Genomic DNA, 20,053 nt, shown 5'->3' with positions numbered 1-20,053 from the left:
CTACTGATAAAAATAACTACTGAGACAAACAAATTGACCTAAACAAGGAAAAAAAACATTTTTAAAATTCTAACTTGCTGATAGAAAGTGACAATATAAGCACAAACATTGCTTTTTAAAGTAATACTACTGAGCTGGCGGCCTCTCTTGTTAAAGCAAATGCGAGTTAAAAGAAGGAGGCCATGACACCTTGATTACTTCCACTTTCGCTCTATTCAGAAATAAACTATATTTAGAAATGACTTAGGTCCAGCATTAAATAATTAAAGGTAAGGCCTGAAAAAGAAAAGGAAAAAAACACATTCTGCTTCCTCCAAATCATCCTCCAGGTCAGATGATTCTCGGTGCGTTTTTATTATTCATCGTTTATTCGTTTATTTTTAAAACGTTGGCCTGCCTGTGACCCGCTTACTCTATTTTGCTCTCACATGTCCCTTAGATGACCCTCAAAGTCGTATTTCTGCTTTTAAAAGTTGTTGCATGGCCCTAGAGAGTCATCAGGGACCCTCTTTAATGACCAAATCTGAGAGCAGGTAAAAGCCTGGTGGTCCTACAAACGCGTCTCAGTGGGCATTACTCCAGCTGAGTTAGGTATGCTGACTGAGCAACTACGGCGAGTGCATATCCAGGTCACGGCAGCTCGCCTCGTCCCACTTTAAGTTGTCATGAACCATTTGCATGCTGTATGTACAGTCTCACGCCTTGCCTAATATTCAGGATGCTATCATTCAAAGCACTGTGCCTTCTTTGAGTACAGTACTTTGAGTCAATCCCTTGAAGCTAACATTACATGGTCTATTGACTTAACATGTTTAAATAGATTAAATGGCATTATGTACACAGCCATAGAACATGTACAGTTCTTTAGTTTGTGTTATGATGTTGGCTTCTCATGTGGGCCCACGAAAGCTCCTAATCCATCAAAGTTTTACATCTAAACAAATGTATTCTGTAGTGTGTTGACTTTACATGAGTGAAGGACTGAAGCAGTCATTTTCTTAGATGTTTTTTAAACTTCAGTTCTATCTTTAACTTAACACGAGGTTGAACTTTGATGAATACAGTGTCACCTAATTCATCCCTTTTTAAATGGGGGGCCTACAGCTTTGATCATAAGTCATAGTTGAATGAACCTCACTGGGACGATGGTCGCCTACTAGCAGAAAGAAGGAGGCTTTTTCACAAGCTGCACCTGATTTAGGTTTCATTTAGTTTAATTTCTCATATCCTCATTTAGCTTCATTAAAGGGGAAGCTGTTTTTCCTCCCATGAAATGTATGAACAATAGACGTGCTGATGGCTTGTCAATGCCAGACAGTAATACGCTTATTTGCTTTCTTGCCAAGAGTTAGATGAGAAGATCAATGCCACTGTCGGGTCTGTACAGTAAATATGTAGCTCGGGCCAGCAGCTGGTTAGCTTAGCATAAAGACTGGAAATGCTGGAAACAGCTAGTTTGGCGCGGTCCAACGGTAACAGAACCCGCTTATCAGCACCTCTAAAGCTAACTTACAACAACCGGACAGATAGGCGGGCACCACTGGTTCTTGTCTCCAGTTTGGGCTGGTTTAAATAGGTCAGTGGTTGTCAAAGTTTCCTATCCCGGAGCCGTAAGCCTTTGGCTGTAGAGGGCTGCAGGGATGGTGTATTTTAGGTCTTTTAGTAGGATACTTGCCCGTTTTGTTCTGCAAGATACCCAGTAGTAAAGAGCTAACGTTAGGCTGTAAATGAACTACACCACGTGCACATGAGCTTGTTTAAACGAGGCTGCGATGACGTTTTCTAGTCTCATTGAGCCACTTGTTCGACACCGCCTTTTTAAGACTCGTAAACGCTTCAAAAGTCACGAGAGGGGTATTTACTGACGGATTGTACATCATAGAACAAAACTTCTCACAAACCTTATTTCAGGCCTCTAACCAAAAACCCATTAACAAAACTGACTATGAGACGAGGGAAAATGCTGTCTTATATACAGGTTTAGGACTCATTCCTGCATTCAGTGTCTTTCTCTGACTGTTGAGTCGATTGATTGATGGCCAATTAAACAGAATGTGGGTATTCATATTGTGCCAGCAGAACACAGCCAACTAAGATGTGGCAAGTTTAGTGTCTCTGTCTCTTTGATGATAAACTTAGTTGAAAGCACATGTTTTGACATGCACAGGTGTGTCACAGAAAGCTTATTGTTTCTTGTAACCACTGCCTGGCTGAGTTATACTGTGTGAATGTTCAGATGACAGTGTTTGGGGTGTGAATGTGTGTTTTATAAGGGGAGAGTCAGCTATTCTTCTCTGTGCATGTGAGTACTTGTCTGACTTTGATTGTTTAAATTTGCATGTGTCATCTAGTGTGATTCGGAAGAGAGAACACCACCCGCTTCATGTAATCCTATTAAGAATTACACACATTTATAAACAAAACTACAGCCTCAATTGTGATATTTTGTATTTCTTTAGTAGAAACTTGGTGAAATCTGATCCGTAGTTTTTGGTGTATGAGGCTCTACTAATTATATAAATTTATTTCTAAGATTCACTTATGTGGCTGAAGTGCTAATCCAGAGACGGTTGCAGTGTTTGTGCGTTTGACTGTGCAGGTTACAGAGTGGAGAAATGGGTAGAGCTGCTGGTTTGGATGATTTTCCCTGCTTACTCCCGGTAACCCCTAGTTTTGCTGAACACTGAATGCATCTTTTGGGTAATTAAATAGTGCTATAGGGTCAAATTATGTCCAATGATTATAAATGTTGCAGCATTTCTGAGAACTCACATTTCGTCCCATTAGATGAGTATGTGCTGTGTGTAGCACTGCTAAAGTACATGAGCCCAGCCAGCTGTAGCTATGGAGACATTCACCAGAGCTGCAAAATAAAAGTTGTAGCATATTCACATTTATTTTCCTGATACAGTCGAGAGTACTTTACTTTATAGGGATGCACAGACCCGACTTTTTCTGTACCTGGGCTTTGGATACCGAGTACTGATCCGATACCAGTGTTTAATTGATAAGCTGATTGTCTCACTGTGTGAGAGTGACTGGGATCATTCTTTTAAGCAACACCAGGCTTGACTTAAACATTGCGTCCCAACTTTGTAAAATATAATGTAACAAATTAATGAATAGATATAAATGTACTAAATTATTTTTATTTATTAAAATAATGGTATCCGATACCAGATTGGCCCGTTGTCGCTGATACTCAATCCAGCTGTTTGAGTCAGTTTCGGACCAATATCTAATTCTAATTTGATTCAAAAACCAAATCGATTCCAATCTCTGAATTGGTTCACAGTTCCCATGAAGCTAAACCCTTTGACCTCAAACTGTCTGAGTGTAGTGGGTCATACATTTTTAGCTTAGTGTATGGATTGGAGTAGATCACCTTTTTGAATGCAGCGATCTTCTCCGTCACACTCTTTGACTTCCTAACCAATTCAACGTTGCTTTCTTCTCTCCACAGGCTGATGAACACAGAAAACACCTTGTTACAAACCAGAGAGGAGGAGAACGAGACATTCGAGCGGGCGCTGGTGGCCGCTGAGTTCATCGACTGGCTGCTACAGGAGGGCGAGATGGCAACCAGGGAGGAGGCAGGGCAGCTGGGACGGAGGCTTCTCGAACATGGCATCATCCAGCATGGTGAGGAAGACGGGGAAACTGATCTTTTATGTACCGGAAACTATTCGAACGGCTCGCAGTTCCAAGCAACGCCTGTGTCATTCAATTAGTGTGTACAGTGTTTAATTTAAAGTATTTCAACATTATATTACTTCCTTCAACTGAGTGTCACACAGTCTGAGTGCAGTATTGACAGATTAATGATCTGTGAATGGCTCTTGGGGACAGTAAAGCCAGGAACCCCTTCATGTAGTCACGTCTCTCCTCTGCATGATCCTGTCTTAAGAGCTCAGCTAGCACTTCATGGTGATACATTTCTGCTGTCCTGGCTGCTATACTTGTACTGACTCACAGTATGATTACTGCCCGATCTGCACTCTCACACATATAGTTTTGACTCTTGAAATAAATGTCCTTGACTAAGTCAAGTGCAGTTCAATCTGAGCATGCAGCAGTTTTTAACACAGAAGGACGATTTGCCCATTTAAGCATCATATACATGTCTAGAAAGATCTTATGAAAAGACTTCACACCTAAAACAAAAAACAGTTCATCATTCGTTGTTGTCCTGAAACTCGTTACAGCTTATCTCCTCTACGTTCTGAGCTGTCCCACATTATATGCCACGCTGGCTGGGATTGTATTTCACTCGTCTCTTAAGGTACATCCTCAACTCTCTTATTTGTCATTTCCTCGCTCCTCGCTTGAACCGGAAGTTGTTCTGCGCCGTCATATTGGCGGCCGTTCCAAAGCTCATATTTCTGCTCTGAGGAGAGAGGATAGAGGAGCGAGGAGGGAGGAGGAATCCCTGAGGAGCCTTGAGCGAGGATGCCCGAGAGCAGCCTTCCAGGAAATGTTTTAGCGGCTGACACGCCCCCTCATTGTTCATCAGTTATTTGATTGGACGCTGCAGCTGATCGGACTGGTCTGATGTTTCTCAACATCACTGGAGTTTCATACCAGACTGAAGACAGATCAGAGATTAAACTCAAGTTTTGTATTTCATCTGTTTTCTGATTCACCATCTGGTTAAGAATATATTAGTTAATTGAAGGTCTGAACAATAAAAGGACCACAAACAACTTACTTTGATTATTAGAAAGATTTGTCTTTTCGTGATCTGTTATTTCCCCCAATAACTTTTATTATGGATACAATTAAAGTCAGAGAGAGCTGGAGAGATGAAAACACTTTACATCATTTATCGTCATTTTCATTCAGTCACGTGAGGCTGAGTGTCGGGTTTGATGAGTTCTATCATTTCAATTTCCCCCAAAACATTGAGCCTAATAAATTCATTCCAGTGTTCAAATGGCACCATAATCATATTCCGGGTTATTTAACAAAGACGTCACAATCAGAATTTCAAAACATACAGACGCAAATAATTAATAAGTGTGACAAACGCATTCTGCCGGTAGAAATCGGTCCTGCGCTGTTGAGCAGAACACAGAACACCGTATAAATACACCATCCACGATGAGTTGAGTTACTCAATGTTACTGAGTGATATACGCAAGGAAAATGTGAGCTGAATGTCACAAGTTGGACTGGCTGTAAGGCTATCATGTAATCTACGAATGTGTGATTTGAGTTTTATGTGATTTGTTCAGCTCGATGGTCTTAGCAATAGTGGAAGAGGTACTCTGGCCATAAGTGAAAATTCTAATACCACTATGTAAAAATAATAATTTTAATATACTGTAAGATAATCGAGGTTGAGCTAATTTTACATTTTTTTATAAAGGATCTTTTACAATGTCAATATTAATCACATTTTATAAGCTGATCATTTAAAGGTTACTTGTAATTGTACACGAGAAAGAGACAGAGATACAAGGACAGTTCAGTTTACTCAGTTTTCAGGCAGGGTTAAAACCGAGCGAACACTCACTCAGGCAAACAAATCCAAAAAAGGGGCAGGCGGGGTCAGAACAGGCAGATCAGAAACTAGAATACCGCTGGAGAGCTTGGCAGTAACACACAAGACAATCTGGCAGGGATCAAGTGGAAGTGGACGGCTGTAAATAGTGAGGGACTAAAGACAGAATGTGCTGCAGGTGAGATGGGCGTGGAAGACAAGGTGAGGGGAATGAGTGATTTCATGGTGTGAGTGGCAGGACCTGAATATATGTTCTGGATATTACATTGCATTTATTAGCAAACGGCACAATGTAAAAAATGTAAAACAAAAACTCTCTCCCTCCCATACTACAGCAGCCAGTAAAATATGAATGTGTAAAATTAAGTAGTATCAGATAAATGTAGTGAAGTAAAACGTATACTGTTCTCATCTCAAATGTAGAAGAAATATAAAGAAAATGCAAAACATGGACATACTTAAGTAAAGTACTTTAAACTTTCCATCACTGAGATTTAGATCCTGAATGAAAACAGAAAATCTTTTAATAACAATTTGAATACAAGCAACAAGAGACATTTCTATTGATATAGTTTATTTTTCACAAAGTTAGTTTAATCAACTTCAAACGTTAAAATCAAACAAAAAGAGCCTTCAGAAAACCGGTAGAGACAGATCTTCTGCATTAGTACATAACACACTGTGCGTCATCACTCCAGTAGTTTACTGGGGAGTTTGAGAAACGTGTTTTTCTCGTCCAATTTTGAAGACCATAATGATGCTTTGTGTGTAATCAAACATGTTGCTCCCTGGTGTGAATATGTGTTACAGCCTCTCGTTAAACCAAGCCAGTTAAAGGTATAATTATTTGAATGCTTCAGTCATCAGTACTCCAGTACAGGCCATACAATTGTTGATGTCTTCTCCCTGAGAAGGAGCCTCCTGCTGGCCTCATAGTGTCATCCTAACTGCTCCACTAGTGGATGATATGCAGACTTTGCACCGTTTCATATCCTCATACACCCTGTCGTTACAGTAGATAGTTATTTAAAATGATTATCTGTAGTGATAAGGTGTTTACAGACCTTCTGTTCCCATTAGAAACACATGAACATGTTTGAGAAGTAGAGATATAGACTATCTAATCTGCTTTCCTAAACTCTCTGCTGTGCTGGGCAGAGGTCATACTCACACATTCATTCATTCACATTCAGGCAGGTCTGGATGGATCCACGTTGTGTTGGGTCATCATTGTTTTCTGAGGGACAATGTGGTAGCTGTTTTTTCTACACTATACGTCTGACTAGCGGAGATTAGGCAGGAGGTGGCTTTAAAACAGGCCTTAAAGTAAAACTTGCAGATAATGTAAGAAAATAAATCTCATGAATTGTCAGAGTAGAGTATTACTCTGCCAAACACAGTCAGCCAATAGTACGCTGTGTTCATACTGGGCAAGGCGTTATGCAGTAAATCTTATATTGACACAATTTCCTCCTAAATCAGTTTAAACCAGCATGAGAAGAATTAGAAAACTAGAGAGAAAGTAGCATTTCAGTGTTACATTAGTTCAGTCCATTTATTGTGGTGAGGAGAGTACATCTCTCCCCTAAAGGGTGTTCACTAGTGTGTGTTCCTTTTGTCCCACATAATAAAAGGATTTTGTTAGGTTGACAATAGCTTCACAACCACAAAAGGAAATGTGGACTAACCACAAGCTCAGTGTGTGTTTTTGTTGTACTGTAGGCTGATAAACGATAACTAAATAGCTTCACTGTAGAAACACACTGGATTAGCGTTTGACATACAATAACTGACGGTCACTGATGTTGGAGGGATGGACGAAGGGTACGTGAATATGAAAATGTTTCAAATGTGTACCTTCTCTTGTTATGTACACATATTCCATGTTTGAATATGTGTACATAATGAATAAATAAGAAAATATATGAATTAAATCAAACTATATGAAATATTCCTAATTGGTTTGATCCGTCATTCGTGCTTACTAGTGCAACATGATCTATTCAAACCATGGAAAGTAAATTATTTTTAAAATCATTTCATTGAGGCTTCAGCAAGAGAGTCGGGGCCATGTTTGGTCTTTGAAACTCTAAATCCTCATGAAGGAGGTTGGGTAAGAGGAAGTGCCGCTATAGAGGGCAAATGAAAACAAACCGGCTTGAATACAGTTTAAGGTTTTACTTGTCGAACAAAGGCTATTGACCTACAGCTTCTACGCAGGCATCTGATGTATGTACGTGTGTGGTTCATTGACCTGCTTGTGCATTTCCTGTGATTTATTGTAGTACTTTTTCATTTTTATTTTTCTGTATATATCGATATCAAAATAGATAAAAACCCTAAATAGAGACATTTAAAAAGGGTAAATACAATTTGTTTTTTAATTAAATTGTTTTATTTATCTACTCTAAATTGAGGGCTGTTAACTGTGTGTGTCTTAATCTTTTATTATCTTCCGTTTTTCCAAAATTCTATTTGAGGATCTCTGAATTCATAAAATACTTTTCTGTTCTTAAAACAAAACCAACAGTAAAATAAAAGCTGGTGATGGTGAAGTGCGCTCTGGTATCTCCTTGGTCCAGCTGGTCTTATCAGCTCAGCTGTGGAGGCTGAGGTCGACGCTCTCTAAGGTCACTTTATGTTTGTTCAGCACAGGTGATGTCAGCTCAGCGGACAGTTTGTTTAGTGCTGCTCAGTTGAGTTCAGAGTTTCAGCGTAATCTGTGAGGGTTTTTTAAGCCAAGCTGATCATTGGAAAGAAACATGATATATTCCCTTAGTTATTCAAATAATTTTACCGTAGAGTCTGACTAACTACCATTTTACAGAGAAACCCTGTTCATGTCTTAGTGGTGGTAATTAGTCCATTTCCTCATGCTTTACATCACTCTGCCTTCGTCATACTTTATTCTTAAGAAGACATTTCTGTTGCCGCAGACAAGATTTAGTTTTTCAGATCAGACATCAGTGAATATCCATCATGATAAAGTGTCAAAAGCCTTTCATGCTTTCTACATTGTCTTATTTCTCCCTCTCTCTTCCTCTTAAACAAAGCTCATTTATTCTCTCCGTGTCCATTTTTCCTTGTCACCAGTAACCTACAAGCACCACTTTGTCGACGGGCCCCTCCTCTACCAGTTCAGGATGAATTTCCGGCGTCGACGGCGGCTGATCGAACTCCTTCACGAGCGCAGCCGCAGCATCCCAGAGAGTCACGACAGTCCCTTCTGTCTCCGCAAACAGAACTCAGATGGAGGCAACACCAGCTTCCTCTCAGGTACAAACTGAACCATTTACCATTTTTTTACCATTTGTGTCTAATAGTATGCCAGCTATTAGTAGTAGTCAGAACAGAGAAGCTGAGGTTACCCGTTCTTCAATTAAAACATGACAGAAAACTTTAAATGTCTTCATAACATTTGTTTTTCTTTATTCACACTGTACAATTTAAATATTACCCTTAGTTATTGGATTCAGTCTTCTGGGGAAGAAACTCAGGGACATTTTAACGCCTATTCTTCTGTTGACACACACACACACACACACACACACACACACACCCCCACACACACACACACACACACACACACACACACACACACACACACACACACACACACACACACACACACACACACACACACACACACACACAATGACTGATGTCCTTGGTTGTATCTGTCATATAAAGATAACACGTAGACGTATTTGTGTTGCCAGGCTGAAGAACATGGTGAAAAGTGTTGAGTCCTGTTGTGCGATCACAATGTCAAGGTTGACATTCCCTAAATGGGACTCAGAATGTTCACAAAGATATTTACGTGAATGTAAAATGATTGGACAAGGGCTCAGCTCTAAATCTAAAAGAGTCCCGTTCTCCATTTTAAGCAAACTTTGGTACTAGATGGACTGGGTTTAGAGCTGTGCTTGAAGCATCTTTATCTTACTAACTACTACTGGAGATTCTCTATTAAAACCATGAATCATCATTTACTCAATACTAGTTCCTCTGAGGAATTTAATTTAATTAGCAAACTATGGTATGTGCTAGTTTTAACTAATTGAGGGGGATTAGATGAGGGATTTGTCTTGAGAATATAAATATTGATGAAGTAAAAGGCTCTTATGTAAACACAGCTGGGGTTGCTACATTTCATGCTGTTGACTGACCTGCAGGTAGAAAAAGAAAGATCCAGCTTTATAGCGTCGTCCTGTCTGTCGGTGGTCTCACAGCTCTCTCTGTGTCTCTCTCTCTGTGTCTCAGTGAGTCCCACTAAAGAGATTAAGGTGGTGGTCGGAGTTCGGCGGAGCAGCATGAGCAGCAGCTGTAGCAGCAGCGGTTACTACAGCAGCAGTCCTACGCTCGGCAGCAGTCCACCTGTCCTTTGCAACCCCAAGTCTGGTGAGATGACATGCACACACACACACACACACACACACACACACACACACACACACACACACACACACACACACAGTCCAGTCTATGAACGGCCTCACTCTTTTCAATTGGTTCTTTATTATCAGGGTTTGTTACAGTCATGAAAAACCTGGAAAAGCCTTGCATTTTGATAATATCAAATTCCAGGCCTGGAACCTTTGACGATACGTTGTTCTCTACGTGGGGTAACGTCAGACTCTGACCTTTTACTCTCGTTTCTCATGTATACACAGATGCTTCAGAGAATGTATGGTCAAAAAGAAAGGCCTGGAAAAGTCATGGAAAACGTATTGTTGTGTGTGTACGACATCTGCGATAGACAAAGCCAACCTCGAGTCGTGTTCCTGGTTTTCACCCAATGCATGCAGATCAGCTGCATCCATCTCCTAATGAATGTGAATACATTGGTATGGAAGGCGAAAGGTTTTGTGTTCACACAGACAGATTAATGGCTCCTAGTTGAAGCCTGCTGATTCCTGAAAAAAAGATTCACCTAAAAATGTCATATTGTTTCTTGTAAGACAAAACAAGTTATGCCCCAAAATTACTTAACCCCCTCCTGCCATTCAATACACGCAAACTTCACTTTTATTTTTAGTGGACTAGAAACTTTGAAGAAGAGAAAGGCTAAATGACCTTGTGTTAACTTCAGAGGAAGATCAATATGTGCTGCTTGTAGCAAGTGATAATCAATGAAGAAGTTATGCCTTTGAGCTGTGTGTGTGTGTGTGTGTGTGTGTGTGTGTTTTCTACTCTGTGTCTTTACTCTTGTGAGGTTTCCTTTGATGTGTCTAATCCAAGCAGAGTCCTTGACGGAGTCTCTTTGTAGCACCAGAGCCCCCTCGACATGAGCACTAACGCACACCGTGCACAATGGACAGGAAAAGGAAGGCGCACACACACAAAGAATCCCCCACTGCCTCAAATAAACCTTAATAATTGTGCGCATCACACTGTGGGAAGATAAAGAGTCCGAAAACATAAAACATTCACAGTATGTTGTACAAAAGCTCTGCTATTCGTTTATGAAGCCAGACGGATAAAAAGAGATGAGGTATTAAAGAGAGGTTGTCCTGTAGATCTAATCAGATCAGGATTTCCACAGAGAGATTATGGAAATGTCCAGATGAAGAGGATAAAAAAAGTCTCTCAGTTCACTTCCTCAGTTTCATCAGATTAGACTAGATTAGAAGTACTACACAGACCGCAAGAGATTTATCAAATACACACATACTGAACAGTATTCACACGCCACAGCCTACCTGAGGGATTTGCTGTCAGGTTTGTGGAAGAATTAAAAACAGTTCAAATCATTTTAGCATTTAGCACAAATCTTAATCTGTGCTCACCCCTAAAGAAGTTAAGAAGCAATTTGACCCAATATTAAATCCTGCTGTTTTATACTGTAGCACCCACAGTAACAGTGTCTGTCATTGCACACAGTGACAATGGCTAAAAAAACATTGAAATATTTTCATTCATTTTCTTTTGTATGATCACACTTGTTTCAGGTGTGTGCATATTCTCGGCTCACATTTGTCTTTAATGTGACCAGTTTATGTGTGGTAATTATTGTGTGTGTGGGGGATTCTCATTCATATTAATGGAATGAATATAACATTTAATTTAAATATTTTTTGAGATGCAAAAAGTCCAGTTAAATCCGGTGTAGAGTCATGTTGGATTGAGCAATGGTTAGGGGAAGTTGGATCAGGGGAAGGGAGCTATAACATTTTCAGGAAGCAGTGAGCCTCCAGGGCCCGTTAGCATGTGACTAACAGCACTTTCTACACACTTGTTAGCCAACAATATTATGTCTTTGTTCTTCAGTGTGTGTGTGTGTGTGTGTGTGTGTGTGTGTGTGTGTTTGCATGTCCATGCCTGTTTGAGTATGTGTGCACATGTATTTGGCTCTGCCTGATTGTCACGGTAGTAAGTAATATTTTGTGTGTTTCTTTCAACAGTTCTGAAAAGACAAGTGAGTCCAGAGGAGCTGCAGACACCGGGAGGACTTTTCGTTAAGAAGACAGTCACTGTAGGACTCACATATATATATATACACACACACACACACACACACACACACACACACACACACACACACACACACACACACACACACACACACACACACACACAGACGACAGAGCTCTAACAAAGACTACTTCAGCGTGGATGTTGTCACGCATACTCACAGTCACACATTCCCTCTCTCACACACACTAAAGGCAGGGCCTTCAGGTCATGTAGATATGCAGGAACCTCCGGCACGTGTCTCAGATCAATTTGAGTATCATACTTGAATAATACTGAAAGTCGAATAATACTAGGGACATAAATGTAATGTGTATGCAAGAATTTACAGACATGGTTTCACAGTGTCGATGTTTTGTTCTTCACCTTTTGGGAACAGTCTATGATGGAGAGAATCTAACCACAAAGGTCCACTTACTCGCTGCAACCACACTTGAATACAAACAGTGTGTCGAATCATGTCAACATTCCATGTCTTCTCGCTGTTCCTCAGGTTGTAGGTGATGCTGTGGGCTGGGGCTTTGTGGTGCGAGGCAGCAAACCCTGTCACATCCAGGCTGTGGACCCTGGTGGACCTGCAGCAGCCGCTGGCATGAAGGTAAGCACAGGAGAGGTGTATGGAGTCCTGAAAGCACTGTGAGCACCAGAGGACTTCCTCCATCTCTTCATGCATTTGGTACCGGTGTGAAGAACGAAAGGAGGGTAGATGTTACCGCGTGTAGCGTATATAATGTATTATGTAGATTGAGGGTTAGATGAGGACGTTTTGGTTTTGTTTTACGTGTCTGTGGGACCACAATGTAATATGAGGAAGCCCTTGCTGTTATGTCTTGAGATTGAAATTCCTTCGATGCTTGAGATGCATCTTCTGTGCTTGGCCGCTCAGTTGTTGTGACAATACTTGTATGAACAGCGTTTTATTATTTAAAGTGGTTTGTTAAGTTTGTACTAAAATACATATTTACATTTAAGTGCCGACGGTGAGATAAGTGTTACACAAGAATGACGGAGAGGAACTAAGAGGAATAGAAAGAAGAGTACAAGGACTCATCCTGTAATGAGGATGAAGGTCGGGACAGGAGCAGAGAGGAGCTGTAAGGGCAGGATAGGTGTTGAGGGAGGAAAGCAGTCATGAAGAGGGTAAATAGGGTAATGTTGACTCTGCTGCTGCCGCAGCTGGTATGAAGGTATGTAAGCAGAGTGGCAGCAAGGAATCCTGGGAATGCAAAGCGACTTAAACCACAACATGGAGAGAGGAGGAGGGAGCAAGGACTGAATTTTTTTTAAAAAGCAGCAGAAGCCAGAAAGAGTAGCAGAGACGGGGGAGTAAACATGAAGTTATTCAGCACATGAACTATTGGTTGTGTTTTAAAAAGTCTGCGTTTGAATAATTGATAAATCATTACAATGTCCAGTGGACACTTGAAGTGATGAAGGGAACATTAAAGTGTTTCCTCGGGCTTAGAGCTTTCAATTATTTTTATTTTGTACAGCCCAAAATCCCAAATTTGCCTCAGAAGGCTTTACAATCTGTACACATGCAACATCCTCTGTCCCTGGACCCTCACATCAGTACAAAAGAACTAATGATATTTAAAGCAGTAATAGTAACAGTAATGTGACTAATAATAATGATGGTAGCAGTGGGTGTCAGCCCGGCCACAACAGGAGGCCCGACCACGGTCCAGATATAACCACGATCCATGGAAACCTGTGAAAAAGCACAAAGACTCCGGGGAAGAAGCAGTCAGTAATGTGCATTAATGGGACATGAATTCATACAGAAGCTGAGAGGGAGGAGAGGAGAGGAGCTCAGTGTATTTTAGGTATAGCAGCTTATCGAGGGCTGGTCCAAGGCAACCCTGACTCAGCACTAACTATAAGCGGTTATCAAAAAGGAAAGTCTTAAGCCTACACTTAAATGTGGTGAGGGTGTCTGCCTCCCGGACTGAAACTGGAAGCTGGTTCCACAGAAGAGGAGCTTGATAACTGAAGGCTCTGGCTCCCATCTAGGGCTGCAACAACGAATCGATAAAATCGATAAAAATCGATTATTAAAAAAGTTGACAACGAATTTCATTATCGATTCGTTGTGTCGCGCGATTATTACGCCACTCAGTGACGTGCAGTGAGGTTAGTCACTAGTGGCTAGTGAGGCACTGACTATTTCAGAGTCAAATTTACAAATATATGAACCCAATATAGAGTAGCTTGAATCACCATTCAATTGGCAACTTGCACATTGACTACTGGTTGTTTTTCATATTTCATATCAGCATTCTTTACACACATTGGTAAGGTACATATTTGATTGCACCGGGAGCGTCTGCTCCGCGATCTGCGACCTGCCCCACCAACCTGTTTCAGAGGCGGAGCGCTCGCGGGCGCCACCCGCGAAAATCTGTGTAACAACCACGGATTTATAAAGAGAACAACAAACACAGGTTGAATTGCTGTTGATTTGGTCATATTTCCCTGTTTTTTTAGGATTGTTAAAGCTTAGATATTTAATCTTCAATATTTGCAAGCAAAATAGAAGAAGAAGAGAAGTGTAGAAGAAGAGTAACGGCACTACAAGCATGAACCCGACCCGTGGGCTCTCGCGCGCCCCCTTCAGTGAGGCAGAGGTACTGTTTGCTCCCCTCTGCTTCTTCACTGCGGTTTCTGTCAGATCAGCAAGACTGAATATGTTCTACGCACACGAGAAATACAATACATGACCTATTCTATGGAAAGAAAGGACTTATAATACAAGTGTCTACAAATATTACAGTGGTGACAAACAATGAGAAAGCAAAAGGTACACGCTCAACCCTGTTTGTTAGGGATTGCGCAATCTGAGGAGAGGCACAGCTCGTCGCTGCCTCACCTCGCGTGTCTCCTCTCTGTTTGAACAGGACATGAGCACATTCAGAGATTTTGACTATAAAAAGGAGGCTCTGCCTCCCCTGCCTCACCTGACCGCACGTCCCTGGTCACTCAATAAGTCGCGGAGATGTTTGAGTGTTCACAGCAGGCCCAGTCGCCTGAATAACTCAGCTAGGAATAATGGAATAGGACTCCGGTTCTATTTAGTGGGGTTTTCTCTGAACAGGGGCCATGATTAAGAGGGACGGCCGGGGGAAAACTCACCCGGCCCGGACACGGAAAGGATTGACAGATTGATAGCTCTTTCTCCATTCTGTGGGTGGTGGTGCATGGCCGTTCTTAGTTGGTGGAGCGATTTGTCTGGTTAATTCCGATAACGAACGAGACTCCGGCATGCTAACTAGTTACGCGGCCCCGTGCGGTCGGCGTCCAGCTTCTTAGAGGGACGAGTGGCGTTCAGCCACACGAGATTGAGCAACAACAGGTCTGTGATGCCCTGAGATGTCCGGGGCTGCAGCGCCACACTGAGTGGATCAGCGTGTGTCTACCCTTCACCGAGAGGCGTGGGTAACCCGCTGAACCCCACTCCTGATATTAGTCTATTTATTTTTTGTGTTATTACTTTAAAAGCTCTGGGATGTTCGAGCAACCTGTTTGTGCACTTTCTGAAGATTTCTTGCACTGTGAGTTCTGTTTTTGAATAAAGGGTTAGAAATTAATGCTATTTTGTTTTTTTATCCGATTCATCGATTAATCGAACAAATAATCGACAGATTAATCGATTATTAAAATAATCGTTAGTTGCAGCCCTACTCCCATCCTTACTTTTTTGAGACTCTAGGAACCACAAGTAACCCCGCATTCAGGGAGCGCAGCTCTCTAGTGGGGTAATAGGGTACAATAAGCTCTTTAAAATATGATGGTGCCTGGCCAACTAGGACTTTGTAGGTGAGGAGAAGTATTTTAAATTAAATTTGCGTGTTTATACTGAGCCAGTGCAGAGAAGCTAATACAGGAGTAAATCTGTTTTGTGTCCAACATTTCAGTGTTTCCGTTTTTTGCGGAAACCCAAAGGTGAAGACCCTTTGAAAAAAGGGATTTTACAAAAGCAACGGTTAAAAACGCCACGCAACTTTTCAGTTTTCTCCGACTAAATAAAGGGAAGGATGTTAACTCAGGGTGACGTCAGCGAGAAGACGCATGAGTGAAGAGTGGAGGATGAGGAAGGAGCATCTTAAGGATTAGCACTGAAAGAGGAAACCGTCAATGATACCACTTCTGCTTTTCTTACTGTTAACTGTCATATTCTATCACCATGAAAACAAGTGTCATGGTCCACAGTCTGTTATTAATGTGTCCACATAAAGCAAGTGTGTTTATGTCTTTATGTCTTTATATATATGTGTGTGTGTGTGCGTGTGTGTGTGTGTGTGTGTGTGTGTGTGTGTGTGTGTGTGTGTGTGTGTGTGTGTGTGTGTGTGTGTGTGTGTGTGTGTGTGTGTGTGTGTGTGTGTGTGTGTGTGTGTGTGCGATTAGCTCTGTTGACCTGAATGTGGACTGATTGTGGACGTACTGTGAGGACGTCTTGTTACATTTTTACACCACATTTTTGTATTTCAACTTTTGTGTTTTTTTTTATATATTTAGTCTGAAATGTATCGTTATCTTTTATGTGCTCTGGGAAAAAAACCTCCCTAAAAACACAATATTAGGTGAGAAATATGAGATCACATTCCTGGTGTGCAGCAGTGTGAGTTCATTGCGCTGCCTGTAGTTTCAAGAAGGTTTATCCTCTTCCACTTCACCTGAGTAGTGTTATTGATGTGTAATTATTAAGCAGTAACACAATCCAGCAGAGGGAATGCCCTGCTGTGAGGTGTTGGCACTGCGGTCCAGGCAAAAGGCCAAAGGAGCAACTTACACCTATTGACATCAATGAGGAGGTAGTAAAAAGCATCATAAAGTTCCTCTCATTTCTAATCACTCACACGCTTTCAAACACTTCGGCTCTGTATCTTTTTCCACCTCACACATCAGCATCGTCCTGACCATAATGCACCCGGGCACTTATGTTACTAATGCACTTTCATAAGGCAGCTGCAGGTAGAGCAGGGTGTGTGTTTGTCTCACTTTGTGTGCATTTGTGCATCCTGTACTGCATGTATGTTTGTACACCATCACGTGTGTGCACTGAACAATATGTTCTGTATCATCAGGTTAGATGAATCAATATATTTATATATATATATGCTGAACATTTAAACCTTCAGCATATTGATTGTGCTGAAGACACACAATTGTCAGTTGAGACATGCACCAAACATCTAATAGTCTGACTCTCTTAAAGGAAAGGTTCAGTGTTTTGGGAAATACTCTTATATGCCTATTCATGCAAATCCTGAGAGACCCTGGAGTCTTGTAGTCACTGTGAGGCTGCCAGGCAACCAGAAGACTAAAGTGTTGGTTAGTGAGCTAAAAAAAACCCATTAATCCTGACTTAAACCCCAAATTGGTTGCCATAATTCATTTTAGATTCAGGCCAGGTTGCCTTTCATTTGACATTCAGTTTGAGGGAGGTCATGACGCCTGATTAATTGCCCAAATTCTTATTGGACAATTGGGTTGATTTGGGACTTTCATTCATTCTTGGAAAGAAGTCAAATACTTTCCAAAATGTCAAGCAGTTTCTTCAAGACACCAACCTACCAGGGAGCCCTAACGTGTGGTTTCAACTCAGTCAGTTATTGTTTCTTTGGCTTTCTGATTCCTCAAGAAGGGACGTAAAGACAAATATGGCCTCAGGTCTTCATCACCTGAGTATTTTGGCAAAGAGGGACTATCCTCTACAATGCGTACAGCTGTTATTGCTGCATCATAGCTCAGCGAGGCCTCCCAACATGTGTTGATTAGTCTCTCTCTCTCTCTTCTCTATATGCCCGTTTCTGTCTCTTTCCTTCCTCTGTGTGAGAGTGACTTTAACCCTCTTGAGAGCAAGGAGCCATTAAGTGCAGCTGGGCCTCAGCCAAGACCAACAACCCCGCAGCACGAAAGGAGAGACGCATCAGTGGGAGAGAAAGAGGGGGGAGGTGTTGGAGTTGGAAAGAGTTAAAGAGTTTTCAAGGAAAGGTTGACCAGAGAAAAAAGACAGTACTTTGACTTTGCAAGTATTGGTATATACTGTGGTGGGGGCAAAAATGATTTAATAATACAGAATGAGTCCTATAATACTGAAATAAGAAATATTTTGAATATTTATCCTCTGCGCAGAGAAGGCTTCATCATTATAAAGAGTACGGTGTCTCCATGAGGATGGGCCAAGAGCGCAGTGTCTCTATTGCTTATAAGCACCTCAGCACACGGGGTGAAGAAACATCATGTATTTACATTATAACAATTGATCGGCAGTTTCAAACTGCCCATTCACACCTCCAGTCATCTCCTTCCTCTTCTGAGCCCTGTCACACAAAGACATCTGTCTTTATTACCCTTGATTATCTCTGGGAATCTTCACACTCTGGTTAAACGCACCCCCGTTCAGTTACTTCCTAACCCTAATTCCTCTTATGGAAGCAAAGGCAGAAATATCCCATATAGTCTTGTTACCATTCAGCTAGGCTTTCTTTCCTCTATCGCTCTTTTAATCTCTCGTTCCCCTTAAGCCGTCTGCCTATTCTGATCTCTGCTTTCCTGAAACATTCATCAAGGCCGGGAAAACCTCTCGTAGCAATTGCTGTGAAAATACAGAAATAGTAACCTGTATGTAACATCAGTTTATGTGAGAAGCAGTCAGGGTTTAAATAGCTGCTCCCTGTAAATGTTTCCTGCGTCAAGGCCCCGTGAAACGCATCTGTAAAAGTGTTTCTTCCATCGTCACTCAGCCGTCTACGTCTACACTTTGTCGATTTATAGCCAATATAAATTTCAGAGTAATTGTGTGCTTTTGTTCTGTGGGACACTCCTTGAACTTGCATCTTGCAGAGCTTTTGGAAAACTTTTGGGAGCGGTGTGCTTGCGTATGTGTGTGCTTTTGTAATAGCTTGCAAAGAGACAAACAACAGCAGCATCATGTTGCAAGAGCAGCAGTTAGAAGGCAGCTCAGAAAAACAAGCCGTACTTCTATCCGTGCTGTTGAGTTGGAACAGTGGTTAAATAGCGATACGAGGGTGCAGGCGTGACACAGGAGAGATTTGAGCTCCGCTGTCATGTGGTACCTGGTGTAAGTTATGTCAGTGTTTACATGTTCCTCTTTACTGTTGGAGCTTTGAGTATGTTGCCATTTTTGTGTTGTCTTACTGAAGCATTGTCGGATTGCTTATGTTTTGTGGCTTTGTTAGCTGCACTGTGAGTGGACACATGTTTGTTGTTTTCTTTGCAGAGAACAACAGCACGGTTGGTTTAACTGGTTTGGGGGCCTCAGGGTGAAATAGACCTTGTGCAACTTGTAAGAAAAAACCATTTTGCTTTTGATATGTAGTTCGACATTTTGGAAATGCGTATTTGCATTTTTGCTGTGCGATAGATGTGAAGATTGATACCACTCTCTTATCCGTCCCCACCAGGAAGTGGACACAAGTGGAGACTCCACCGTAAAATGACAAACTGTCGTTTTTACACTTAGTTTTTTGTACCGATGAAACAAACAAGATAGAATGTGTAAATGTGCTTGAGAGGTGCTGGTAGGTGGATTGTGTTACCATTGGACAGAACCAGGCTAGCTTTTCCCCCTGTTTCCAGTCTTTGTGCTAAGCTAAGCTAACCATCTGCTGGGTCCAGCTACATATTTATAGTATGGATTTGAGAGTGGTGTAAATTCTCTCATTGAACTTTTGTCAAGAAAGCTTATTACAGCTCATTGCAGGTCCTCGTTATGTCAGTTAATATGTACTATAATTTAGCAAACAAAACAGATTTCTAACTAAATTATCAAAACTCTGTTGATACACACAGTAAGCCTTGAACTTCTGAGTCTCTTGAAGCTCGGGATTAAACCTTGAATATAGATGTAGTCCAGTTAGATGAAGACCCAGAACCAAAGTAAAAAATAAGCACTAAAATGTCAATAGAAACTCAAATCACTCCTGCAGCATAATCCACTTCTCCTCCATAGATCAAAATGTTGATCATGTTCCAAACACTGCATAACATCGACAAATGTTTTAACGTTTGTATGTTGTTTTAAACAGTGTAATGTGATGTAGTTCTTTGTGT

General features: G+C 41.3%; 1 protein-coding gene across 1 annotated transcript in view; it reads left to right on the top strand.

Moving 5' to 3' along the window:
• deptor (DEP domain containing MTOR-interacting protein) overlaps positions 1 to 20,053 on the top strand; it is a 34,174-nt gene that overhangs the window by 9,113 nt on the left and 5,008 nt on the right. Inside the window, exons 5-9 of the mRNA XM_079164682.1 lie at positions 3,464 to 3,642; positions 8,597 to 8,779; positions 9,767 to 9,904; positions 11,908 to 11,978; positions 12,471 to 12,575. Coding sequence (XP_079020808.1) covers positions 3,464 to 3,642; positions 8,597 to 8,779; positions 9,767 to 9,904; positions 11,908 to 11,978; positions 12,471 to 12,575 — 676 coding nt within the window. The remainder of the gene's footprint in view (positions 1 to 3,463; positions 3,643 to 8,596; positions 8,780 to 9,766; positions 9,905 to 11,907; positions 11,979 to 12,470; positions 12,576 to 20,053) is intronic.

Source organism: Pholis gunnellus (genome assembly GCF_910591455.1).
Source record: "Pholis gunnellus genome assembly, chromosome: 8".
Lineage (NCBI taxonomy): Eukaryota > Metazoa > Chordata > Actinopteri > Perciformes > Pholidae > Pholis > Pholis gunnellus.
The sequence above is the reverse complement of the archived record's forward strand: the minus strand, read 5'-3'. Positions and strand labels throughout refer to the sequence as shown.